This window comes from Diadema antillarum, unplaced genomic scaffold (assembly GCF_040938485.1).
Source record: "Diadema antillarum isolate AM-2024a unplaced genomic scaffold, OU_Dant_1.0 scf00000053, whole genome shotgun sequence".
Taxonomy (NCBI): Eukaryota; Metazoa; Echinodermata; class Echinoidea; order Diadematoida; family Diadematidae; genus Diadema; species Diadema antillarum.
This window is the reverse complement of record NW_027270942.1, coordinates 1,199,996-1,227,729: the sequence shown is the minus strand read 5'-3', so window position 1 is coordinate 1,227,729 and position 27,734 is coordinate 1,199,996. Positions and strand designations below refer to the sequence as shown.

Here is a 27,734-nt window from a genome sequence, read left to right as displayed (position 1 = left end):
ATCTCACTGTATACCTCATTTGGTGCTAGCGTTCGAGCGCTCTAAAGCGAACCAAAGTGTACCGTACCGAACTGTGCCAGATTTGAAGCGTTCGAGCTCTCTGTCGAGAAAGCGTACCTCATGAGTTATTTTTAGAAAAGGTCACACATTTTTGTAGCAAGAATGTCATCCACCTGGCGCATGAACTACTTGCAGCTGTTCCGAACAAAGAGAATGGTGTCTTTGCATTGTGACGTATGCGCATGATACGCGCATGCTTTTCAGTGAACTTTTGGTACGCTTTGGTACACTTTTGGAGCACATCGGGAAGTGGTCCACTTTTGGCCCGGTATAGTAAGGTACGGTACACTTTAGGAGCATTCGAGGGCTCCTCTGGCGCGGGTACAGTACGTTACAGCTCACTTTAGGAGAGCGCTATAACGCACCCATAGGATGCTTTCTTGTGATTGTTTCTAATTTTGTCCTGGATTCTCAAAAATTCTCAAATTTTCCTACTAATTTCCTATTTTTTTGTCATCCACCTGCTACTCTGCAAATTTAATGTCATCCTATATATGTTGTCTTAAATTAGTAGAGAAGAATTACACAGAATAGTAGATATTTGATGAATACAAGTTATATAGGTGAAGAGAGTTATGGAATTTGCACGATTCATATGTCTTGATTAAAATAGCTGTAAATGTGGTCTCTAAGACTACAGTTTCTCTTTGTGGTGCTCTTCATAGTTTTGCTTTCTATTCCACTGCAAGTTAAGTTAAGCCATGACTCTAAATCTAAACTATTGAATTGTCAGTTTGCTCAATAGGGATTTAAGCTCATTATGAAGTGTTCAGGTGTCAGAAGTATCATCAATCAACACCAAATGTCATGGTCTTTGTGTTTTTATACAAGTGTTCATTGAACTGATGTCATCTTTTTGTTTTGCTTCCTACCATCTGCAAAAGATTTCACTACCCAGGCACTTATGTCACAAAGTACACCCTTGAGACAGGAAAGATGCTATGGTCAAGTGAAGATTACAGCACTTTCAATGATGCAGTTGGGACTGGATGCTGGGCCAGGGTGAGATAAATTTAATGATTGCTATGATGTTGGGGGAAATGTTGTTGATGATAATGGTGATGGTGATGGTGGTGATGGTGATGGTGGAGGTGTTGTGATGATGGAGAAGATGTTGATGATGATGGTGATGTTGGTGATGATGATAATGGTGGTGGTGGTGATGGTGGAGATGGTGATGGTGGAGGTGTTGTGATGATGGAGATGATGATGATGATAATGATGATGATGATGATGATGATGATGATGATGATGATGATGATGATGATGATGATGATGGTGGTGGTGATGGTGGTGGTGGTGGTGGTGGCGATGGGTGGAGATGATAATGATGGTGATGATGATGGTGATGATGGTGATGATGGTGGTGGTGATGTTGATGATGATGATGATGATGATGATGGAGAAGGTGATGGCAATGATGATTATGATGGTGGTGTTGATATTGATGATGGTGATGATAGTAAGGATAATGAATGTTTATTAGACAATCCAAGAAAAAGTGGTGATGAAGATAATGACCAGTAACCATGCCAGTTATTCATATAATGTCTACTGTTTTTACCAAATGTTATATACATCTGTCTTTACAGATACTGAATCAGAACTATGTTAATGGCAACATGACCAGCACCATCTCCTGGAACTTAATCGCCAGCTACTATGAGGCCCTGCCGTTTGACCGCGATGGACTGATGACTGCTGTCCAGCCTTGGTCAGGATACTACGTTGTGGAAGGTCCAATATGGATTTCAGGTCAATGGACAATCCCGCCCTTTTCTCTGATGTGTGTGTGTATGTGAGGTTATGCTTGCTAGCATATTTGTGCCATCTATAATAGAAGCTGATGGGACTGTAGAGATGTGTGTGATGTTTGTGTTTGTGTTTGTGTGTGTGTGTGTGTATGTATGTGCATATTTGTGTGTATTTGTATGTATGTGCAGTGTTAGTCAGTCATCCAATCATTACTTATCAAATGCACAATATTTGTAGTTTGGAGTTTGAACTGCAGTCGTTGGGTTAGAATGTTTCAAAATTTATCAACCATGGATAGCAACTATTAGAAATACTTATAAAATCATGTGAAAAAGTAAACAAACAAACAAACAACTAGAGAAGCTAACATTCCTATAGAGCAGACCTCTGCCAAACAGCCATGATTTAAATGTTGCTATTTCGTAGACAGTATCTGCAACACAAACATAGAAGTGTAGGGACATCTACACAATACATTTAGTGAAAATCTGATCATTCATTTTTGAGTTATGGAGAGATTATGCTTAGTTTACAATGTATGTCCTTTATGACCCCCTTTGACTTTTGACCTCATGACTCCAAAATTCAACTATTTTTTTTTCTTACTTCATGAAGACACCCTGTAAGTGTGGTAAAAATTCTCAAGTTATCTTGTACACAAACAGGACAGGCAAATAAACATATGGAAATGAAAACAACCTCTGCCGGCTGTAGGTTTCACCTACCAGTGGAGGTAGACATGCACTGGTCGCATGCAAGTGAGCAGCATACCAGCTTCAGTTGGAACATTGTGCAGACTTTTCAGCAGATAAGCCCTGATACAGGAGAACGATCTTAATTCAAGACATCTGCAAGTTTTTCAATGAAGTTTCCCATGTCATATTTAAAGCATTCCATGGTAACCATATGCATACTATTTCTACTGATGCACTCACACCTGTGTATCATTTGTATACTGTGTTATTCAGCGGTGTTCCTGTCATTAGTAGAACGGGTTCCTATTTCATAAAGCTGTTCGTAAGGCTGAGTTCACATAGGAGTATACTATTCGGGTACATGGTGCACGTTTTCAAGGGCACGCGAATAGCTTGAATCGAACGATGGGATTTCCTAATAACGGGCCACATAAGAGGGCACTATTCAAAAGTGCCATATAGCTGCGTATAGTATATAGTATTATAAAATGGGTTCAAGAATGTAGCCAATTGGAAGCGCTGAAATGAGTCATGTGTGCGTGCATTAATTTTTACTCTCATGCACGGCCTTGCAAAAAAGCGTAAAGTCACTGATGTCACAATGTTTACACTAGCAGTGCGCACTTAATCAGTTGTTACAAGTGCGTCGCGCGCTACCATACGCGCTGTCAATCCTGTAAACAACTTCTCGTTCGGGCTGCCAGCCGGCCTTTCTTGTGCACAACAATCATGTGGCGTACGTATACGCTTATACGTACAGTACTTACATGCGCGGGATTTCCGAGTGCGACGTGCGTAAATGTTTGGGACGAACATCCTCGGACGTCTTGACCCACAAAGGTACGTGAAAAACGCTGACAAATGCTGTTAGTTTTCGAATTTTCGACCCATTTTATAAAACAAATGATGCACAGGATTATTTCATGGCGTTAACGCCTACACCAACGCACTCTATCCTGTGCATCATTTGTATACTAGTTGTTCGATTTTCGTGCAGCGTATACCATCTCTCGCTTATGAAATGATGACAATTTTGGTCTGGATTTGCCCTATAACCAAAATAAACATGTAGACTGGTATTTTGATGCAGTGTTGTGTATCATGTTCAAATATAATGTTATTAAACAAATTGAAAATAATAAGTTTTAATTGATTTACCCAAAATTATCCCCAGTGGAGTTTGGTCAGTTTTTTATTCATAATTACACTCAATTTATAGCTTTCTTGTAACAAAAATGGTACATTCCAATGTAATCTCGACAGTTAAGAAGCTGTTGATAAGATTGCTGGGATGGTTGTGTAAGAGGTAGAAATCCTCCCTGCATGGGATAGGGAGTTGATGGTGCAGGTGATGGTGTACTGGGTCGACTTGGCGGCGCCAAAAGAATATTAAAGTGGGACACACATGCTACCTTATGTGACCCGCCATGCCCGAATAGTGTATAGCGAATAACAAATAGCGAATACCGTATACCGTACACTTCTATGTGAACGCAGTCTCAAGTTACTCACGACTTTACTCACGACTTTACTCACAGCTTAGATATGGCAAGCCAACTGGGTTGATTTCAATAGCTACCGTTAAAATCTGAAGATGATAATAATCATTCTTACATGTTAACACACATTTTTTAGTTGAAAGTGTATTTTTGCCCCAATGTATATAGATGAAATATTGGCACACATATTGGCACTTCATATTCCAGTCGTTCGTAAAGTCCTGCATAACTTTACAAAACAGCTTTATAAAACAGAGCCAAGACCTACAGACCAAAGTGATGCAATGACCCCTACAATCTCTCCTTTCCTCATCCAACAGCCCACACCACTCAGTTCACCCTCCCGGGCTGGAAGTATTACAAACACGGGTCGGGTGCGGGTCATTTCGACCAGGGCGGGAGCTATGTGAGCCTCACGGATGGGAAGAATCTCACCATCGTCATAGAAACCATGGTAAGCAAGGATGAAAGTGGAAGTCTTGAAGGGGAATTAACCCCAAACTTTTTGTGTCTAAAATCCTACATAATGTTTGATTTTCACATGAAATGTGCATCTTTTCCTCAGGATTGAAAGTGAAGTCTGTGTGATTTTGATGTCTCTGCCACAAAGTGTCGCCTGAGGCATGTTGCAAGCAGGATGCATCAAGAGTTTAGATTGAAGAGTTCAGATTAATTTTCATACCTCTGCCATGCAGTGTCTCTAGAGGCTTTATGTTTTGGGGTTGTCTGTCTTTCTGTCCATCCGTAATCTGTGGACAACTTAAGCTAAGCACTTAACTTACGCACTGTTTGAGATATCCAAATGAAACTTGGCACATATATGCATGAGTGGACGAAGGTGTGCCTATCAACTTTTTGGCTTACATGCTATAAAAGATCATAGGTCAACTGCAATATAATGTAGATCTAATAATGAAATTTCACCATTAATCCCCTTGCCCATATCTCTACATTGCCTAGAGATATTTTCATGATACTTGGTGTATACACATGTATTACCAAATAAAGATTCTCTAGACAGCGGCTAGTTTTAGGCCATGGGGGCTCAAAGGTCAAGTGAAAATTCTAAAATTGCACATTTTTCTCCTTCATTTACGTGTATCTTGGAAATTGCTTATCTTCATGAAATTGAGTACGGTGCATCTCTGAAAGGAGAATATAGTGTAATTTCACCATTAAGTGGTATAATTTTTGCATTTTAACCTGACCATCGACCCTTGACCTTTAACCTAATGTAATGCCTGCAGACAGTGATTCTCTTTAGAAGGTTGTTGGTCATGAGATAAAGTTCAAGGGTCAAGTGAATAGTGTCAAATGAGTACATCATGTGGACAGAGGTCACTTTACTTCTCTGTGTTCTTCAATCCCTTTTCTGGACATATTTTCTCCTAGACACATGATCATTCCAAGTGCATTCGGCCATCTCTTCCACCGTATGATGTAAAGGCACAAACAGCGTCCTTTATTCTGAAGGGACAATTTGTAAGTGACTGTGTGTAAAGCTCATTGAACTTTAATTTTATATATTTATTATATGTTTACCATGATTATACTCAATTCACTTTTCATAAATTTGTGTACCACACATACATTGTATAACTTTATGTGACTGTGACTCATCCATAAAGTTGCAGAAAGCAAAACTGAGATATTTGCAGAGTATGGTGATTTAGACTGAAAATAGGAAAATTTGATATTTGTTTCAAAACCAAGAGTTTGATGCCTAACTATCTACATGTATTTCCTGTCTAAATTTCAGGGTCTTAGAGTCAGAATGTAAAAAAAGTCAGAAATGGGAAATTCCATTTTTAACAGCTTTATCACATACATGTTCTTGTTTTAAAAAACAAAAACAAACAAATGAAACAAAACAACAATAAAAACAAAAAATACTCTTATTGTCTTTTTTGTGAAGTTCTGGGAATGTACCATGATGTTTAAACTGGCTGCTGAAAAGTGTTCCATGGGAGGAATGAGGCCACAAGCTGGCATAGAACTGAACCCATTCACCAAGGTTTTGGTGACAAGTCGGACTTGTAACAATCTTACTCGAGTGTAGACCAATATCATTCAAGTGAAGCATGCCAGTGGAAGAAGTAACCTGCGAAATGTTTGACACTTCAGTGCCATAGCATGCCTCTGTTCACAACTGGAAGGCTCTTTTAAAAACCCTTTACTGTGTAGGTTTATGTCTGTATTCGCTCTCTTTTTTTCTTTTTTTTTTTAGAAAATAGATATAATAATACACATGTGCCATGTGTTTGTTTGTGGGTTTTTGTTTGTGTTTTGTTTTGTTTTGTTGTTTTTTGTTGTTGTTTTTTTTGTCATGCAGAATACACAAATGCAGTTAAATCAATCGGTCAGCAATGTTCTGTTACCTTTTCTCCACTACAGGCTTCCATTAAATCTCTGAATGTCTTCTACTCCAAGCCTGGGTTTGGGGGAGCTAACTCAACATACTTTGTCAAGAAGGATCCTATTCAGGTATGGTTGTGGGAGGGGTCTTGTAGAAGAGCTGAAAAGGAGTATTGAAGGATTTGTTAGTTTGTTTGTTTTTTTCCAGTGAAATGCTCCACTTTGATAGTGTAGGAATAGTGTACATGATGTGCGTGGTATGTGAGGTCTGTTAAAGGCATAATTTACCATTTGCACAGTGCTTCAAAATAGTTCTAAAATGTGTGTTAGGGATAGAAACAACCAATGCAAATATTTGAATCAGTATAATTTATGTTAACTATTGTTAAACATACAAAATGTGAACAATAGTTATAGTAAAATTATTTCAAGACTAAACCGTCTATACAGCTATGGTTTAATGAGAAACACAGTGACATCTCCCTATGTTTTAGGTTTTATTGCAAAATTTTTATATGATAGGATGTTTCGTGATTCAACTGACCTACACATATGCATCAAATGTGATAACTCAAAAATTTTTTAAGTCACTGGTCCCAAAGGTAAACTGTGTCTTTAAAAGTTTCGTTACAATTCTTTGCTTCATGGATGATAGTGTAAGTGCATTGTATTAGTGCCAAGGGTGTCCCTTTTTATATTTGGTCACATTAAAGGATGTTGTCTAATTGTGTTTAAAGTACAGGCAGAGATCATCGGTTTTCTTATCAGTTTTGTTTTTGTTTTATTCTTATTTTTTTTTTGTTTTTCTTTTTGGTTTTTTTTATAGTTTGAATACTACTTTCTTTGACTGCTCTATATACCTCAATATGGAAAATGCACCGCACATGTGGACTTGCGTATAGATGATTGGGCAGGCATTTGATTCATGATAAAGAATATGATTGATGTAATGAGAAAATACAAGTACCATCCCTTTTTGAGAAACAAAGTCCACAAATTCCCACCTCACTACTGTGTTTGACTGCTCTACACCTGAAAATGGAGAACGCATGGCACATTTGGACTTGTTTATGTAGATGATTTGGTAGGCACTTCAATTCATTATAGAGAACAACAGTGATGTAAAGAGAAATACAAGTAATATCCCTTTTTGAGAAACGAAGTCCACAAATTCCCACCTCTGAGATGATGTGTGCAGAACATTAAAAAAAAATCATATTTCCATTGCTTTCCACACAAGGTTGTTGGGGGTCAGTTCCAGCTGAACCTTGAGCCGGACGAAATCTACACACTGACCACTTCCTCCCTTGGAAAGAAAGGATCCTACGATGCCCCGCCCCCTCCTGCACCGTTCCCGGTTCCATATTATGATGACTTTGATGGTGAGTGAAGCAAAGTTCGCTAATGGATTTTGTCAGGAATTTGTCGATACTACACATGTACAAGGAAATATATCTCGTCTTGCCCAAAAGGAACAGTCAGTGATTTACAGATACAAAGAAATATATTTCATATTCCCCATAAAGCAAAGTCAGTACAACATATGTGATGCGCTCCGTCGGAATGAGTCAAAAGTCGCAAAAAATGAAATCGTAGTTATGCCTATATGTGAATTCTACAGACTCTAAGCTTTACACTGATATGTAATACAACTCATTTCGACATCCCTATAGATCATTAAAACGAATATCGACTATGTTCATGACGTCAGTCCATTTTCTAAATAACGGAGAAAATCGTTCTCAAAGTTCAGGCTATGTTCAAGCTCACAACCTGTTTCTTTCACGGGACGAAACAATACAACAGTCCCGCTTAGCGACGGCGTTTACGCTCCATCGCACGTACTACCGTATAAGGCGATAGCTTGGGTATGTAAGATAATTAACCAATCGCAGGACAGGTCTATCATTAACAAATCTGACCAATACGGCAGCCCGAATGTAAACTTCGGCGCGTTTGTGTCCGTGCCGTTGCCGCCGCATGAATGAGTCGGTACGCGTTGCGTGTCGGCTGCGTTGTGGTTTGCCGCAAGTTTTTAACTCACAAACAATAGGAAACAGTAGAAAGAAAAAAAGGCACGCAATGCGTCTTACGAGAAGCGTCTTTTAGCGAGGGCGTTGATCGCTTCCATTCTCCTCCCATGTTGTTGTCAATGGAAACTAAAGAGGATGCGTTTAGCAACTACCAATACCTAAATATAGAGCCTGAGAACCTATTGTAAGCAGGCACGCAATGCGTCTTACGAAAAGCGTCTTTTAGCGAGGGCGTTCATCGCTTCCATTCTCCTCCCATGTTGTTGTCAATGGACACTAAAGAGGATGCGTTTAGCAAGTACCAATACCTAAATAGAACCTGAGAACCTATTGTAGGCGGGGTTCAAAAGACAGCATCGGTAGAAAAAGTCAATGACGTTAATTAACGATAGTCGTCTTTTGAGATCGTGTTCTTTGCGTGTACTAAAAACCCTCAAATTACACACATGGTCGTAATGTTGCAGAGCATCAAAGACTGCTTTCGCGTCTGTTCTGCTGCAGCTGTATACAGCCGTAACATTCTGAATTCCCGCCATATTAGGCACATTTCCTTTATAGGCGTTGCGTGCACAGTAATCATCGCTTATCACGCTTGCCAATGCTGCACATATTAAACGTATATCAGAAGCAAAGGTTGATGTAGGCTTGACAGCTTCACGTTGGGTTTACAATGATTGTATCATAAATATACTTCTTATTCTCAGTCACTTCTGTAATACCATAGCATATAAAAAAACATTAACTTGTAGCTTAAGCTGATTTTTTTTTACATCACTTTTGCAGTTTGGAGTATAGATAATAATACTGACAAATATTCGGAATTAATACTTAGGCCTTCTTCACTTCGTTTTATATTCACAAACCTTATTAGAAAAATGATTGCTTGATTACTTTCGGGTAAAGGAACCACCGGAAAGGAACCGCATTTAATTTTCTTGTTAACGAACCTAAGCTAATAGCGAACCATGTTTCCTTGTGTGATTAACGAACCTTCAGAATAATCCATTGTATTAACCCCCCCCCAAGGATAAAAAAAAAACACATTTCAATGTCATGCGTTGTCAATAGTGATAAAAGGCCCGTTTTTATTTCGTAGTGTGTCTCAGTACTCCTGTGCTTACTTTTAAGGATGTGCCTCTCTTATATAGTGATTGCGATTGATGTTCAACTATTTCTTTCAGGCTTGAACAGGAAGAAGCTAAAATTCAGGCAAGGAGACGAGTTTTCTTCCATGAGATACAATCATTAAGACATACATCTATTCCCGAAAGTTGTGTGATTGCTTATGTGCTGAAGAATTGTGTCCATTACATGAATCAGGCACTATACAAAACAGTTGAAATCTACTGAAAGTCGAACTTCGTTTTTTTTTTCATTTCCATTTAAAGCGGGGATAGACTAGAATTTAGTTTGTCTATACTGGCAGGAGACATTACATTTTTCCAGTACATGCTCCGCATTTGAACAGTCGCCATATTTTCGTGGTCAGAATCAGATAATGGACAAATGATATATTATGAAAATGAAAATACAAAACAACGAACACGCCATATGTACAAACATTATGAACTTCAATGAATTAAACTTACTTGTGATATTCTGCATAAAAAACAAGCACGCCGATCAAATAATTCAATAGAATTAATAGAACACACAGCGATGTCATGCATGGCAGATCAAATTAAGTTCAGTTGGTGAGAAGCTAAATGAAGTTAAAAAGTTGACTTCTTTTCGTTTCTCTTTCAATTCATGAAGACAGAATTACATTGTATATCTAATGAAGAGGATTGTCTCTGTTGCGAACGATCACCATATATAGCACTGTTAGTCTGTTAGTCCTAAATACTTTAATTTTTGCTTGATAATGTAATAACCCTGCTTATAACTTTATAAAGGACTCGCAAATTCAAAGTTTCAAAACGTATACTAAAGCATTATATTGTACACTGTGTATTTTTATTAAAAAAAACAAAAACATTTTGAATGCGTTGTGTGTTAGCATGTTAATAGCATCAATCTGCCTTTTATTTTCCGTACTTAAAGCGCACAGAAACGTAACGAAACGTTACCAAATACAGTGAAATGGATTGTACGGCGTGGCACTATCATTAGAAGTAAATCCCATTCCTTTTTATTTTATTTGCTTGAAGCAGTCGTCAAACCATTTTCGCAGCGACATCACTTAGGAATTAGAATGTATGAAGATAATCGTTACTCATTTATTCTGCACTACTGACATAGCATTTACATTTTCCAACTTTTATTGACATGCAGTATTATGTTACTGTATGGTTACGATCACGAATGTTGGTTATGAATTCAAAAGACTGGTTTACTAATTGAACTATAAAGGTAATAGCTGTTTTGAAAGTAGTTCGATGCAAGTTCAAAACGCAATCGAAGTCATCGTCATAGGGGGAACTGATAGCTCTAGAAAACTTGTTTAGGCTAGTAAAGATTGCCGTACGCAATCTTTGTAGAAAGTTTTGACCTAGGCCATCTTTCGAGTATTTTGAGAAATTATATAAAGAATTATTTGTTTTGATTATGTCAAGAATTAGTTTGAACTATGAGAATAAAAAGGCACGGTTACCCAAACAATGTCGTGGTTCGATTAGACATGATGGGTAAAGTGAATTCATGACTTGACTAATCCTTACTGAATTGATGATCACTTCTGTAAACCATCAGTTATGTCTTGTAGATGATACCTCTGTAATCGTAGTCAAAATTCTTTTGAGGCGATCACGTTTGATAATCAAAGTAAGAGATTACAATCGGCCGTGCGGATGTATATGATTGCCATATTTACATGTCTGATTTCTGTAAACTATGTTATATTTAAATTTAAGTTCCCTTCCCTCCTTGATAAAAGTTGTGTTGGGTTTTCGCTATAGGCATTTATTAGGAAACGCTGTAAAAACGAGAACAAATGCCTACTATACGGGTCTAGGAACAGTACCCCCGGAAAAACCACCCTCCGGATAACTACCACCCGGATAATTACCCCCCAGGACAATTCCCCCCTAGGGCAACTACCCCCCGGACAACTACCCTCCAAGGGCAATTACCCTCCAGGGTAATTACCCCCTGGGACAACTACCCCCAGGACAACTACCCTCCTAGGGCAATCACCCCCAGGGCAATTCCCCCTAAGGAAATCTACCCCCTGGATAACTACCCCTGGATAACTACCCCCGCGGATAACTACCCCCTGGATAATTACCCCCCGGAAAACTACCCCCTGGATAGCTACCCCCTGGAAAACTACCCCCTGGGTAACTACCCCCAGGAGAACTACCCCCTGGGTAACTACCCCCAGGATAACTACCCCCCGGATAACTACCCCTCGGATAACTACCCCCGGATAATTACCCCCGGATTATTACCCCCCGGATAATTACCCACCCCCCCTTATAATTACCCCCCGGATAATTACCCTCCGGATAACTACCCCCCCCCCCCCCCCCGATAATTACCACCAGGATAATTATCCCCAGATTAATTACCCCCTCCTCCGATAACTAGACCCCAGATAACTTCCACCCGATAACTACCCCCTCCGATAACTCCCCATGGATGATTACCCCGGATAAGTAGGCCTACAACTTCCCCTCCCCTCAAGAGGAAAATTACCCCCAGGACAGTGCACCACGTCAATTACTCCCTGGGTAACTACTTCCCGGGTCACTGCCCCCACCCCCACCCCGACTCTTACTTTTAATAAAAAGGATATCATTACTACAGAAAACGAAGTTCTTTGTATTATTTGCCAGGAATCACGGAGATGCCATACTGAGACATCATCTTATGAAAACAACATCTTAAGGATTTACGATTTGTATCGTTTGCATTTAGGACGATTTATGTACAAGCTTAATTTCTCCCTCTGTATTCTAGTAGAGCGGTTAAGCCCTCAAAATCACGAGAATTGTGCAAAATTTGACTAAAGTATGAAACTTTCACCAGTGTTAGTACATACCATAAGATTCATTTTAAGATCGGGAGGTAAGTCTGATTTGACCTCTGATGACCTCCAGAGGTCAATGAACTTTAAATATCAGAATATTGATGTTTGGAGGCATTTGTGAATGACAGGCTTAGATCTTGGTTACGCTGCACTAAATATGCATTTGTACTACAAATCTTCTGATTCCACAGGGCACTGACAGGTTTCTACCTTTGACCTCTGATGACCTTTAGAGGTCAATGACCTTAGAATACCATAATATTGATCTGTGATGTTATTAGTTAATGATAAACATGGTTAAGATGTGCAAAACAAGCACATCTGTTTTGCAATGAAACTGTCTTCATATTCCAAAGAGCAAAGACAGGTTTCTAACTCTGACCTCTGGTGACCTTTTAGAGGTCAATGACCTCAAAATATCATAATATTGATCTGTAGTGTCATTAGTTAATGATAAACACGGTTAAGATATACAGAACAAGCATATACCTGTTTAACAAGAAATTGTCTTCATATTCCAAAAAGCACAGATAAGGCTCTACCTCTGACCTCTGGTGACCTTTAGAGGATGTACAAAACAAACACAATTGTAGCCCAGATGGCTACTAGCACGTGTTTATAATAAAGAATAAAATAGAATAGAATAGAATAGAATAGGATAGAGAGTAAAGGAAAACAACACCGCAGTCCTTTTCCTAGCCCTTTTTACACTTGTGTTTCTTAACCCGGACTTTCTCTGACCCAGGACTATCGTTAGTCCCGTATCAATTGTTCAGCTTTTTACACTGGCCAATCATTCCCGTACTATCTCTTGTCCGGGGCTAAGGAGAAAACTGACCTTTTTACACTCGTATTTCTTAGCCCCGGACTTTCCAAACCACATTAATATTCATGATTACGCTGTGCACTGTACACGTACACGCACGCACCAGCAGCACTTGATTACCTCGTTTCTGATTGGTCAGTGGGGGTCGGACTTCGTCTCCGTTGCTTAGCCCCGGATTATTTTTTCGTTCTGTTTACACTCACTTGCTTGGCACCGCAATTGCGGTGCTAACCCTGCTATTTTGCAGGGCCAGATAGTACGGGATTATCGGTGGGGCTAGCCCACTTTGGCAAAAACGAGTGTAAACAGTGGGCTAAGGATAGTCCCGTACAAGCGGTGGGGCTAAGCCCCCCCCCCCCCCCCCTTAGCCCCACCTTTGGTACGGGACTAAGCAAAAATTTACAAGTGTAAAAAGCCCTTATGAAACCATTTATGTTCCTTCCAGCTATTTCCTTTCTTTTGTGTGTGTGTGTCAAAACCACCTCTTCCAAGAAAAGTCTATGGTCATAGGAATTTATGAGTTTGATGTTGGCTACTTTCCCCGCTAGTGGTCAGCACTCTCCATCCCCAAAGTCCCGCGCCAAATTACGGGGAATGACGTGATGACTTGTTTTTGCCCTCTGATCCCCAAACATAAATGACCCTCTGAGCTGGAAGGTGGCCCTCCTACCAGAATTTATCCCTCTATTTTAGCATTTATTGTTTAGTGGAGTGGGTCAAACAGGAACTCCAAAGACAAATTCAGGGATAATGACTCAGAACAACGATGACGTTGGTTGCCATAAGGACACTAATATTCATTTGGTTTATCATTTTGATATCCAAGAAACAATAAAGTCTTTACCAGTGGTTACAGAGAACAAGTGAATGAAGAAACTAAAAGACAGTGGGCGAGTTAATCAGAAATTGAGATGAATCATAGAAAATTGAGTTTTCACAGAAACGAATAGGAGGAGCAAATTGAACATTTTGACCGGTAAGAAATTAATTTCCAGTGAACGCCACACCCCAATGTAAGATTGAGCCAATGAAATGCTTTAGGGAAAGGAAGTTTGTTAGTAAATTAGTTATAAAAAAACATGTCTCAGCCGAGAAATCAGTTAGAGTGGCAAGCACAGTGGGAGCGGCTTCACACTATGTAGTGAAGCAAAGGCTGCAGAGTATTTTGGAATTTTGAGGAACTTTGAGAATAGTTGGAGACCACAGAGATAAAGTCAGGAGTTCCCCTTTCTTGGTACATCATGCCCCCCCCCCCTCCAAGTCAACCAACTAATCTTTATCGACGCCGAATGCACCATCGACCTACGCTGTGAATTTGATGAGGATCTGACTGTCATGACTGAACCGGCGAGCAGCAGGACATTAGGAAAAACTAGGAGTCACGATAGCACAAAACTTTGGTTTACGCCAATTTGGAGTGCAATTACAAACTCCAAATAGTCAACTGGTGTCATCGGAGATGTTGAAGCGCCCTGTCAGACTGATACAAAGTGGAGAGTGATGGTGACGAAGAGAATAGGCCTACTGACAGCGTGACGGCAGACCGCTCAACGGACGGCCCATGCAGTCACACTGACGAGATCGACAATGACACGCAGACGAGGACCTCATTCGTCGACCGAGAGTAATCATTTAAGAGGAATGACTTTAATTTACGTTTGAAGATATTTCAAGAGATGTAGTAGTCTGACATGTTAAGGGGCAAATCATTCTACTCTTTGCAGTCTTGTGAACATCCGCTTGTATATTTAGCGAAAACTGTTCGAGTACGTGGACAGTGATAAGTAGGCCCCTATAAGTCACTCTGTCGACTAAATTATATATGAACCAAATGGCTTCTTTTGAACATGTATTGTGTTGAAAAGTTCTTGGTAATTCTTTTCCAGGCAAAATGTGTACATGAAAATTCCGATGTTAAAATGCATGTGATGGGAAATGTAAACAGTATGTGCGAATGCCTCTAGTATGTTTCCTGCTATACTTGTTTGTTAGTGGGGAAAAGAAAAGAAAGAGAAGTCTCGCTCTACCACGACTACATACTACAATGCCTACGGATATCTTTGTTTCACATTGTTAGTGGGGAAAAGAAAAGACAAGAGAAGTCTCGCTTCATGAGAGATGTTCAGATCCCGCTCGACACCACAACGTCTACGGATGTCTAGGCTGAAGGTGGGTTTGAGTGTCTTATAGGGCCAATAGAGCACCAACAGTAAGTGCAGATTAATTGGCACGCTAAAATGCATGTGATGGGAAATGTAAACAGTATGTGCGAATACCTCTATTATGTTTCCTGCTATTGAAAACTTGTTTGTTAGTGGGGAAAAGAAAAGAAAAGAGAAGTCTCGCTCTACCACGACTACATACTACAATGCCTACGGATATCTTTGTTTCACATTGTTAGTGGGGAAAAGAAAAGAAAAGAGAAGTCTCGCTTCATGGGAGATGTTCAGATCCCGCTCGACACCACAACGTCTACGGATGTCTAGGCTGAAGGTGGGTTTGAATGTCTTATAGGGCCGATAGAGCACTAACAGTAAGTGCAGATTAATTGGCACGCTATCTTTTGAAGAGAAACAATACTTTGTTTCACACAAAATGAAAAAGCAGAAAAAACAACTGATAATCATCCGCTCATGTAAAAGCAAGCAGAAGTTTTTCAAAACATTTCAAGAGGCATATTTGTGAGTTACAGTCTGTTAAACATGCCAATATACTCTGAAAAACAAATTGAAGGCCACCTTCAATAGGCCACCTGCAATACAGCCTCGCATTTTCGGAACAGGAACTGATTCCACGTAAAATACATAAACATGTATTTTGATTTTTCCATGCATTTTTCCCATATCATTACACACAATCATTACACACGTATACTTGATATGGTGTTCAGCTCACTGTGTGCAGACTGAGCACGACCTGATAATTCAGAACCTCTGCCTGAGAAAGGAGTGTAGAATATCCCGCGATTCAAAAAGAACCTTTCTTATCAGCTCGTGCATCCTGTACTCTATGTGCAATGCACTCATCATAGAGACAAAAGCTTGCCTTCACCCAAACTGTTTAGATATTGCCATTGGAAGACTCTGATGATCGCATACAGTGGCTGTGGACCTATAAGAACGCTGGTCTGACTACAGGATGTCTATCCAGTTTAGTCGTGGAGATCTGTGTGCCGATCGCGTGCTTCACTGAAGACGCAGATGCTGCCCTGTCTTAAAAGAGATCGAGGGTATAGATCTAGACCAATTTCAGCAGGTTACACTGAATCACCACTTGCTGGCAGAGAGTCTTAACCGGATCATGCAGGTGATATTACCCGCTGCCAGCGTACCCTGATTCACACATATGATGCAAACCGGATGGCGGCATATTGGAAACAACCAATATTTGGGCATGGGGGCACAACTCTTGGCCAGGCCCAAGTGTTAAGGAGTATCGAGCATAAAGAAGACAATTAGAGTAAATAGTAGTTCCACTCCTATTTGGAATTGAGGTTCCTAAACAGGTCATTGAAAAAAATGCCCAAAATTGCCTGACGTAATGACCCAAACTTAATTGGATGACAATAGCAAGTTGCAAGACACAGGGTTGCTTCATGTGGAATGCATGTTATGCCTCACAGTATGTCGCCTTCCAAATGGTCCATGACGTCACTGTATGCTCCTGGACCATGAGTCATTCACCGGAACCATACAGCCCACGAGCTTGACACTGACCAACACAGGCCCGCCAGCTGGAAACTAGGTAGCATTGCCCATGAGCTTGACACTTAGGCAAACCAGGCCCATACGAATCCGACACATGGAGGGGGGGGGGGGGGGGAGGGGAGGTCCACAAGACCTACACTGAATAGATTAAGCTTTCTGATGTAATACATATATTAATCTCGTGGGCTTTGTTTTCCTCGAGTGTCGCGGACCGCACAGCTTGTGGGCCTATTATATTTGATGCCGAGCTCATTGACCTTGTTTATCTAGTGTTTAGGTCACGGGATGTATGACTCGTGGGCTGCGTAACTCATGGGCTGTACGAGTCGGGTTGTTTGACTCGTGACGTACATCGCTGATGAGGTGGGCCTGTTGTTTTCTGGTTAGCATCTGTCACCCTTTCATCCAGTTCAAGGGACTTTGCCATATGCCTGTTCACAAACTATTAAGCATCAACCCAAAATATGGTACTCCTCTCCCCACCTTCCATGTTTAAGCGTACAAATTTTGTCCAGTGCAAATTGGATAATGTTGCATGTAATTTCATGCAAGCTATAGTCTGCATAACTTACCCAAACAAATATTATATTTGAGGTCACTGCCATCACTGAAGACACGTAAGCTTCATTTCTGAAATAATTGACCGCTCACATTCCTCACCTTTCCTCTTTCTCTCATTACAAGGGATTTATCTCGTGTGTGTTCATGTGCAATGCACTCTTGTTAAAACGAAATGCTCAGGACCGGCAGTTTTTTGTTTTTGTTTTGTTTTTGTTTTTTTCGTTTTAACGAAATTTCATTATAACCGAACAAATATAATATGCAATGTATAAGGAAAAGAAGGAAACCACGCATAAAAAATTTTGTTTGTTGAATCCTCATACGCTGGAAAGCTATGTGAGATGGGAGAATACCTTTTTAATTTCATTTAAATATTACATTTTAAAAAGAGCATAAAGTTGTTTGTGTTGTCACACATGTGGAGAAAATGACGGTGTAGGATTTGGTTACAGTTCGCTATTCCAAAAGTTCTTTTCTTACTGTAAAAGTACATTACTCCGAAGGCTCCTTATTCCGAAGTTTTGCCATTCCCGGGATTCCGATGATTTGTTTATCTGAAGGTTCGCATTTCTGAAGAATCATTATTCCGAAAGTTCATGATTTAGATCAAAATAATATATTGTTCATTTTCCGAAGGTTCGTTGATCTGAAAATGAAATGAGGTTCGTCATTTTGAAGGTTTATAAATCAAAAAGTGAGAAAGGTTCACTATTCAGAAAGTCCTTTGTTCCGAAGGCTTTTTCATCCGAAAATGAAATAAGGTTCATTATTCCGAAGAAATTTTGTCAATGAAGAAAAAAATGAGAAAGGTTAGTTATTTCGAAGATTTATTTATCTTAAGACGATTATAAGGATTGCAGTTCTTAAGTTTTGTTAGTGTACTCTCCTTTTTTCACCATGCATTAACGATATTTTTGTAATGTTCCGATTAACGAACGTTTTGAATTCCTATCATGTTCGGACTAACGAACCGTATAAGAATGAGAATAACGACCATATTTTATTATCGGATTAACGAACCTTTGTTATGGAATAACGCCAAAATGTGCTTAATATTTCATTTCCGAACTATTACGGACATTTAGTTGTATCAGAATCTGTGTTTTGTATTAAAGGACTTCGGAACAATGAAACTAACCTTATCTGAATTTAGATTATTGTATTACAATAATGCAAGTTCCCCTCGGAAACTGTGCGTGATACACGGAGTGAACATTCAATGATGCGTTCGCTCATGCAGAGACGCTTTAAAAATGCTTGTTCCGGTACGCATTTTCGAATGCGATCCGCATTTCGTTAAAACGGAGCACATTTCTTTTATTTTTCTTTGTCAGTGGTGCTCAGAAAATACTTCGTGATAACGAAAATTTTGTTATAACCGTCTTCGTTATAAGCGAATTGTGTACCATAGACTTTAATGGCGATAATTTGGGGACCAGAAGTTTTGCTTCGTTATAACGAAATTTCGTTATAACCGTGTTCGTTGTAATGGGAGTGCACTATATCTTTATTTGTGTTCTTCGTCTCTGTCTTAATTTTCTCTCTTTGCATTGTTTCATCAATTTTGTAACTATTTTACTGTTATACCGTTAACGCTCATTTCAGAATTGCCCTACTGCATCATTGGGCATTAACAACTAGTATATCAAGAATGTGGGAAGAGATTGTCACCTCCTTGGTATGATCACCGCAGAGCATTACCTCCCTTGACAATTACTCCTTATTAAAATTAGGCTCCAAACAGTCACCCCTCTTACAATAACTCCCCCCCAGAAAATTACGTTTCTTATTGTTATTTCCGAACAACGTTTGCTATTTGAATTGAAAAAAAAAACCCAACATTTTTCACTACATATCGTCTGGTTTTGGTCGAGACCTAACTTCAGGTTTTAAATATCTTTTGGGTGAGAAAATTAGAAATCCCTTACGAAATATTAAAGAGCATGTTATTCCAAGAAGGATTCAAGTTTTTGTGAAAAAAAAAATACTCTTGAAATGGCCGGGATAAAACAGAGCAGCCATATAATGTAAAAAGGATTCTGTCAACTACAACTCTCTATAGATCTATTAAAAAAGAGGGTGCAGGACAAAAGACTTCGTTAACAACTAGGGGTGTTTTGTAAAAAAAAAAGAAATACCGTTAAACTCGTAATATTTTACTCTTTCTAATCAGACTAACTTATATATGAACTGGATTTCCCCTTTAAGTGTCGAGAACATTTAACTTGAAAACTAGCACAATTCTACTTGTATGTAAAACAGGCTGTAATCTTACTCTTATGACAGATTAGGGCACCGTTTGATAAAAGTTGCCAGTTATGACATCTTGTTAGTCTCTAATAATTTCAATAAAACCATGGGTTCTGCTTGATTGATAAGCTCGAGTCACCGACTTGTTACCATGGACCTGCTTTGATCGACCTACAACGATTGGTAATTGTGTGGAACTGACAGCTTGTCAGGACTGACTTCATAAAACCGTGCCCGGATCCTATCAGAAATTATGGCTTTATGTCGAAGGGTCCCTCGCTAATGTTAAGGAAATATGAATTGCAGTGAAATCAACTCTCCTTTTCTTATGTTTATCTTCTAATGTGTTATAATGGTAGAAAATGACAAGCCAAAAGAGTAAATGATGACAGTGTAAGAGAAAGGTGCATCTTCTGATATGGTGTTATGAACTTATGGAAAAATTACAAAGGGTGGTACTTCTTTGGGGGGGGGGGGGGGCGGGGAGGGAGGGTTGTCCAGTAGGTATCAGGAGAGGGCGGGGGTGGGGGTCGGGGTATGGTTATGGGGGGTAGTAATCCGGGTGGTAGTTCTCCGGGGGGTAGTTCTCCGGGGGGTAGTTATCCGGGTGGTAGTTATCCTGGGGGTAGTTATCCGGGGGGTAGTTACCCAGGGGGTAGTTCTCCGGGGGTAGTTATCCAGGGGGTAGTTATCCGGGTGGTAGTTATCTGGGGGGTAGCTATCCGGGGGGTAGTCATCCAGGGGGTAGTTACCCAGGGGGTAGTTATCCGGGGGGTAGATGACCTAAGGGTAATTGCCCTTGGGGGTAGTTGCCCTAGGAGGGTAGATGACCGGGTGGTAGTTGTCCTAGGGGGTAATGGCCCTGGAGGGTGATTGCCCTAGGAGGGTAGTTGTCCGGGGGGTTGTTGCCCTAAGGGGGAATAGACCTGGGGGTAATTATCCGGGTGGTAATTATCAGGAGGGTAGTTGCCCAGGGGGTAAGTGCCCGGATACGCTACTATACATCAAGAGATGATACATACATGAAACACAAAAATTTGTATACGTTCTGATATAATGCAACTGCTGGTTTGTTAGTTAGTTAGTTTGTTTGTTTGTCTGTTTTGAATTACCATGGTCTTTGTTGGGGGAAAGATGAAGAAAAGTAGTAGACGGTGTATCACTCTCAAATCCGGATGATTGCGATAAGTGTGTATCCCTGCCCTTTCTATACAGGTAAACGATTTAAGCTTGGTATGCTATTATAAAAGCCTGCATGTGTCACGCAGAAGAACTGATTCCGCGATCACTTTTAACCTTTCATAAAATTCACGTTTTAAGATAGTAACGACAGCTTGAAGGAGATAGAGTAAGTTAGCGTCACTGACTGTGGTTCTGAAGACAAAAGGGGACTGAAAAATTCTTTTGCAAATTAGCAGACATAATGCCGATCCTCCAACACTGTTACTCCATTCCGTCACTGATTCTGCTATCAATGGCGACGAAAGAATACTGGTTGCGTGATTATCCACCCCTTGATAGCAGGAAGTTTACCTTTCATTGTTTAAGGCTTCGTTGATGCGGGGTTTATTCGGATACAAGGCGTGAACAGTGTCATCCGAGTTCTTTCATTCGAAATTCCTCAGAATACGCAATTCAATGGGCAATTAGCGCTGCTACTTCGCAAAGCTGTTAGCCAAATTCCTTGCAGACTTGACCTCTCACATGTCAGCTACACGCAATACACGACAAACAGCTATCATTACACACATTCTGATCAAAAAACAAAACAAAATGAAAAAACACACTTTTGAGTAGCGACACAGCTTTCTGTCCCTTTCTCAATTAGGTCCTACTTCTAAAAAATACCCAGATGACAAGAGTCAGAATATCCTCAAAAGGGAACACGACCTATTTGGGCATTAATAATGTTTGTCTTCCGATTTCTCTCCATGCCGTCACGGCCCAAACCATCATAAGAAATAGGGCAATAAGTTTTATTAACCAGGGAAATAATAGTACGCATTACATACATTTGGCGAATTATCACACGAATTGTCGACTTTATAAAAACGATAATACATTTAATTGACAACTTAGGCCCTACTATATCTCCAGAGATGAACTTTTAACAGCAAGTCACATACCAGGGAAAGAAAGTTATGATTATTTGAATGAATTCATTAATGAGGCCAATTAAAAACCGTTGTAAAAGTACACACTCGCATAAAGAGGTTTCAAGTTCGATATATGATCATTGTATTGGCTCATAGATAAAGTATCATAAATTTTGCGTGATCGTTCGATGGAATTATTTTTTTCAGCGCGATTTGTGCGTCACATCAATCACCACTTCATGAAATGGAGGGCATGTATAAAACGAAACTCGCTGGTCATGCAATCGACGCCGCCGCGCGCATCATGCTTTGTTTTGTCTTCAATGGGGTCAAGAGCAATGCCTCATTAGCATACACCCTAGCAACGGAGGCGGAGTCTCGATCGGGCAAGAACAATAGGTGCGAAACGCAACGCAAAGGCGAGCGTTCGAAAAAAAATGTAACCGAAAAAAATTGTCTCAGAAAAACTGTGATTTGGGACACTTGTACTCATTCTTACATGCTGAAATTTTCTGTACAAACAGATAAAACATCAAGGAATCAAAATCCGTAATAAAAAAATTTCGACCAGAGCAGTGCTTCCCCTTCATTTTCGGCTCATTACGGGAAAACTCCCCGTGCGACTTATGACTCATTTCGTCGGAGCGCCACACATATTTCATTGTGTTAAAGAAAATAGTCTTAAATTGCCAAAGAGAAAAAGTAAAAATTATATACATACAAGGAAATACACCTCACAGTAGCAAAACATTAAAAGTCATTATCATTATCACTGATATCCTACATGTGTACATCGTGAAATTCTCAAACTACTGTGTAGGATTGGCCGAGATCTTCTCATGTAACTGAAAATAATCTTGCCATGAACAAAAGTGGCTGTGGTTTGATGTCGGCCTCATTGTATTTTTCGTCATACCAAGATTTTATCACAACATAAAGTGTGTTTAACATGATGTAGATGTTGAGTTAAAAGTTTGGATGTGATAATTTTTTTGAATACACGATTTCACTGTTTGGTAAACTGTATACCGGTAAGCTTTTATTTTCACGAGAGTTGATTTTCGCAAATTTCACAAAGCACAATAGGACAGCGAATTTAACAACATGCGAAAATGTCGTTATGCGTTAGGGTAACTTATTGTACATTTACAATAGCCTCGGTGTGAATTCGCGAAAACAACATCTTGCGAAAATGTCTGTGAGCTCCACATTCGCGAAAATATCTATACACGAAAAGAACAGCTTATGCAGTGTATTTTCTTGTGGATGTGCCTTAAAAATTATATCCTCAAAGAATTAAAGTCACTCAAGTCTGTATAATCCACAAATCAGAGAAAAAAGTGATTTAACATTCTTCTTTATTCATACTTGCAAAATATTTTTCTCTTTATATGCTTCATAGTGTATCCACTATACTCGGAAGCTGCCTACTTTGCTGACCAGAGCGGCTGTTTTGAGATCAGGGACTCTGGGAACACGACACGTGGTAATGTCATGCAACAGGTGGCAACCTCCTACCCTGTCAACTGGTGCACAGATGCACACACTCCTATCTCATATGTTGGCAATCATTTATGGTGAGTAGGTTGTGCATTGATAATCTCCTCACAGCCTTTAAAACCTTTAAACAGATATGGGAAAAATTATCATTGTAATGCATAAGTGAATTTGTCTCTGTGGAGATGATGATATGTTCATGTTTACCTGGTAAGGGAATATATGTGACCCGCTACAACAAAAGAATCCTAAAGTCGCTGACGGCTGAGCCAAGAAAATTGAGTTTTAAGTCACATCATCAAAATTGGTCAAAACAATCGGATTTTTGTTTTGGGCATAATTTTGTAGTCTAATGTTTTGTCTATCATCTGCCAAAATTTCGAAGCTAAATGATTAAAGGAAAGGCAAGAAATCAGCTTTTATGGGGGCCATGATTTTCCGACTTTACACGTAACAGAAACGTGTCCGAAGATTTGGATTTAGCGCCGCAGCTAGACTCCGCCCCTAGCAACGAGGGAGTGATCTTATTGGTCAGTGCAAGGCATCCTGATCACTGATTGGTTGTGCGTAGACTGCTGGCGCTAAGGTTGAATGAACATCACGGAGGTCGCTGGGAGCGTGCCTTCTATTGTCAAGCCCTGAAAACTGTCTCACCTCCCCTTGATCATGATAGCGTCAGAAGGAAAACTTTGGAGGCATTTATCTCGAAACTCTGATTTCCTCGACCACTTGACATGCGCTAATAAAATCATTGATATCTCCGCAATCGAGTACGTTTATGAGTTGTGCTTTATGTGAAATTAAAGTAGTAGAGTAATGGAATAATGTCATGCCATTTTCAGAAAATTGTCCTCCCAACTTTCGCATCCTTTTGTTGTAGCGGGTCACATATTTTGTACATTATAGGCATGACTTACAGGTGCACAGTTGAACAATCAAGAAAAACATCGCAGAGAAAAATGTTTAATTCAATCTGATTAATCAAGCGTAACATTTCTCAGAATATTTCACTCAGGTAATCATGAGCTTACTGTGTGTCTGTGTGTTAAGTTAAGGGTCAAAGGTCAAGGCAAAACTGTACAAGTTTAGGAAATCAAATCACAGTGGATTATGGACAAACATTGAGTGAGATTAGATTTCACAAGTTAAGGTGAGGCACTTTGGAGAACTTCATAGGAGGTATTTGAACACAGATATATCACATGGAACTGAATGGGATCAGATTGCCATGAAGACGTAAAGGCCAAATGTGTTCTGTTAGATATTATTATGTGACGACAATGTTCCTAAAAGAAAGATATTATTCGGAGGGGTGAAGATTCAGGTGTGAGTTTCTTCAGTTTGTCCCCTGGACTAATGAAATTTGTTAAAGATCGTAACTGCTCATCTGTAAGCAAACATGTCAGAAAAAAGGAACCAGTGGGACTTGAACCTGTCATCTACTGCTTTCCAGGCAGTGACACTACCACCAGGCTGTCCCTGGTTGCCGGCAGTGACATGATAATCATGGAACAAATACCCAAGCCCCGAAATTCCGACGTTGTTTAATATGTTAAGTAGTTTAAGGTGGACAAGGCATATTAAATGAAAAAAAAGTTTGTTGATCTGCAGATCAACAGTTGCAATCTTACGCCAAATTTGATTAGTAGAGGGAGACAAATTGAAGAAACTCACACCTGACAATGTTCCTGTTTCATCCTTTCACTTTCCTCTCTCAGGCACAATGTCAGCTTCAGCGTGGACGCCAACATCTCATCCCCAGCCGGGGGAGTGATGGTTGCAGCCAGGCTCCAGAAGGGAGGGTGCGGTCTCGTCTCCACGGAGGGAATATTCCTCTGGCTGTTTGCCAACGGAAGTTATGCGCTGAGCACGGACATACGTGAGTCACCTCTCTTGCTTCATGCTGTTTTTGTGGCTCCACCACTGACGTTTGGTATTCTTTCATGTCTTTGCAAGCTCAAAGTTGTCTCACTATTTCGGGGAGGCATGCTGTCTGTAGTGTCAAAATGCTAGCACTGATGTGACTTTTTTGTTACTGGAAGAGGTTGGAGTGATGCTGAGGCTTCTGATTGGTGGAAGTGCTGTAATTCCGTGCACATTCATTCACTTTACTACAGTGTAGTAGTTTCCTTTTTTATGCCTCCGCCACGAAGTGGTGCCGGAGGCATTGTGTTTTCGGGATGTCCGTCCGTCCGTCCGCATTTGCTTACGCGATAACTTGAGTGATATTCACTGGAATTTTACCAAACTTGGTCCAAGTATAAAGTATGATGGGGCAATTACTTGACTAGATTTTGGGTGAAATCGGCCAAAGATCAAAGGTCAAGGTCAAATCATGAAATTGTATTTGTTTATGCAATAACTCAAGACTGGATCAAGCAAATTTCACCAAACTTTGTCCGAGGATGGTGTATGATAAGACAATTACTTGACTATTTTTTTAGTGAAATCGGACAGAGGTCTAAGGTCAAAGATCAAGGTCAAATCCTGAAATTTATCTGTTTACTGATCACTCAAAACTGGATGAAGCAGCTTTCACCAAACTTGGTGCAAGGATGATGTATGATGGGGCAATTAGTTGAGTAGATTTTAGTGACATTGGCAAGAGGTCAAAGTTCAAAAGGTCAAGGTCAAATGCTAAAAATGTTGCCATTTCCCCCATATCTATGCAATGCCCGAAGGTATTTTCTTGAAACTTAGTGTAGACATGTACTACTGCATAAGAATTCTCCAGAGAGAGTGTCATGTCATAAGGTGAAAGGTCAAAAGGTCAAAGGTTTGGTGAAAATGTTAAATTTTACTTTTCTCACAAATGGTTCGATGTATTTTCATGGAACTTGGTACATAGGCATGTACTGACTGGCAGGGATTATCTAGGGAACTTAGGGGTCATGGGTCAATAGTCAGGGGTCAAAGGTCAAGGTCAACTCATCAAAATTTTACTATTTCCCTCATATACTAGTATATGCAATGCTTGCATTATTAGTTTTAAAACTTAATAGAATATACATGTATTATCTAATGGAGATTCTCTTGGAAATTTCCAGCCAGAAGGTCAAATGTCGAAGGTTAAGGGTCAAAGGCCAGGTTTAAATGCAAAAAAAAAAAATCTATTTTCTACTGTAATTACACTCTTTCTTCATACCTTGAGAATTACTCAATGCATAAACTTATAAAAGGGTCGGTCAGAAGTCAAGTAAAAATCCTCAATTCCCCAAATATGTGCATCTGCACTCTTAGACAATTATACGTGTAGCAAACCCAGTTCAAGGAAAGTGAACATTGAAGATATTTCTGACAAACCTGTCATTTCAATATTTTGCCAGTTATAATGTATGTGAAACTGTCATCACACATTGTGAAGACATTGTACCATACACCTATTTGGGAGAATCTACATTATGGCAGAGGCATCAGTCGCCATAGCGACATTTCTAGTTTGTTTTTTTTTTGGTCATTTTATCATCACTGGTTATATGTTTATTTGTTATTTGCATTCCTTTCAAGTGCGGTACAATGTCTTGAAGTCTGGGTCCGCCCCCGTGGAGGCCAACAAGTGGTTTACTGTTCACTTTGAAGTCTTGGTAAGTGTCTACCCTCACTGTGTATTGGAGAGCTAAAATAAGAGTGTACTTGTGTGCTGATTATGCCATCAATGTTTCTTCCTGTTTTACTACCACTGAAGAATAATGATTTTTTTTTAGGCATTCATACCCGCTTTAATAACTTATTACACTTAATTTGACAGATAAAGAAGTCCCAATGTACCCTACACCTTCTAAATATTTTCATTAGTTTCCTTGCTACAAGATGTGATTAGGTTCATGTCTAAATGTTCTGTGGTCAAACGTTAATACAGCTATTAAAGGCAGTAATCAGAATGCCAAGCACAATTTGTGCGCTTGTAAACTGTGAGATTTCCTAACCCCTCTCAAAATGTTTTCCCATATAGGACTCAACCACACTGACGATCAAGAGCAGCATCAACGACAAGCCACTGTTCAGCTACGCAGCAAAAGAGCAGCTGTCTACAAAAGGTTTTGTCGCCATTGGAACTGTCGACTATGGCCCATCTCAATTCGACAAGTTTACCCTCTTTTCTGCTTTCTAAAATGGACCAAAAAAAAAAACAAACACCAAAAAACAAAACAGTAAACCAACAGATAGTTTATTCGTTACAAATAGCTATCTTTAGGTCACAAATTGTGACTTTTAAATTTCTGCTGTTCTGAAATATTTGCTACTAAAACAAACCAGAGGGTTTCCACTGAATTGCTATTAACCTGTTGAGGATGGATTGATTTTGCTATGACACGCATTTCCCATAGACACTTGCCGGAGTATACTTGGGAGTCATCGTCAACGGGTTAAAAGTACAACATAAGTATAGCACATCAGAACTGATCACCAGCTATTTGTAAATTGTTCAT

The 27,734-nt window shown here is 39.7% G+C and overlaps 1 protein-coding gene across 1 annotated transcript in view; it reads left to right on the top strand.

The window, feature by feature from the left end:
• The window catches only part of LOC139715705 (galactocerebrosidase-like), a 39,788-nt gene extending 12,054 nt beyond the window's left edge, over window positions 1–27,734 (top strand). The window contains exons 6-15 of the mRNA XM_071627258.1: window positions 945–1,062; window positions 1,653–1,815; window positions 4,330–4,463; window positions 5,402–5,491; window positions 6,404–6,493; window positions 7,605–7,746; window positions 23,210–23,384; window positions 25,023–25,183; window positions 26,812–26,888; window positions 27,257–27,734. Of these exons, the coding sequence (XP_071483359.1) occupies window positions 945–1,062; window positions 1,653–1,815; window positions 4,330–4,463; window positions 5,402–5,491; window positions 6,404–6,493; window positions 7,605–7,746; window positions 23,210–23,384; window positions 25,023–25,183; window positions 26,812–26,888; window positions 27,257–27,415 (1,309 nt within the window). The 3' untranslated portion in view covers window positions 27,416–27,734. The remainder of the gene's footprint in view (window positions 1–944; window positions 1,063–1,652; window positions 1,816–4,329; window positions 4,464–5,401; window positions 5,492–6,403; window positions 6,494–7,604; window positions 7,747–23,209; window positions 23,385–25,022; window positions 25,184–26,811; window positions 26,889–27,256) is intronic.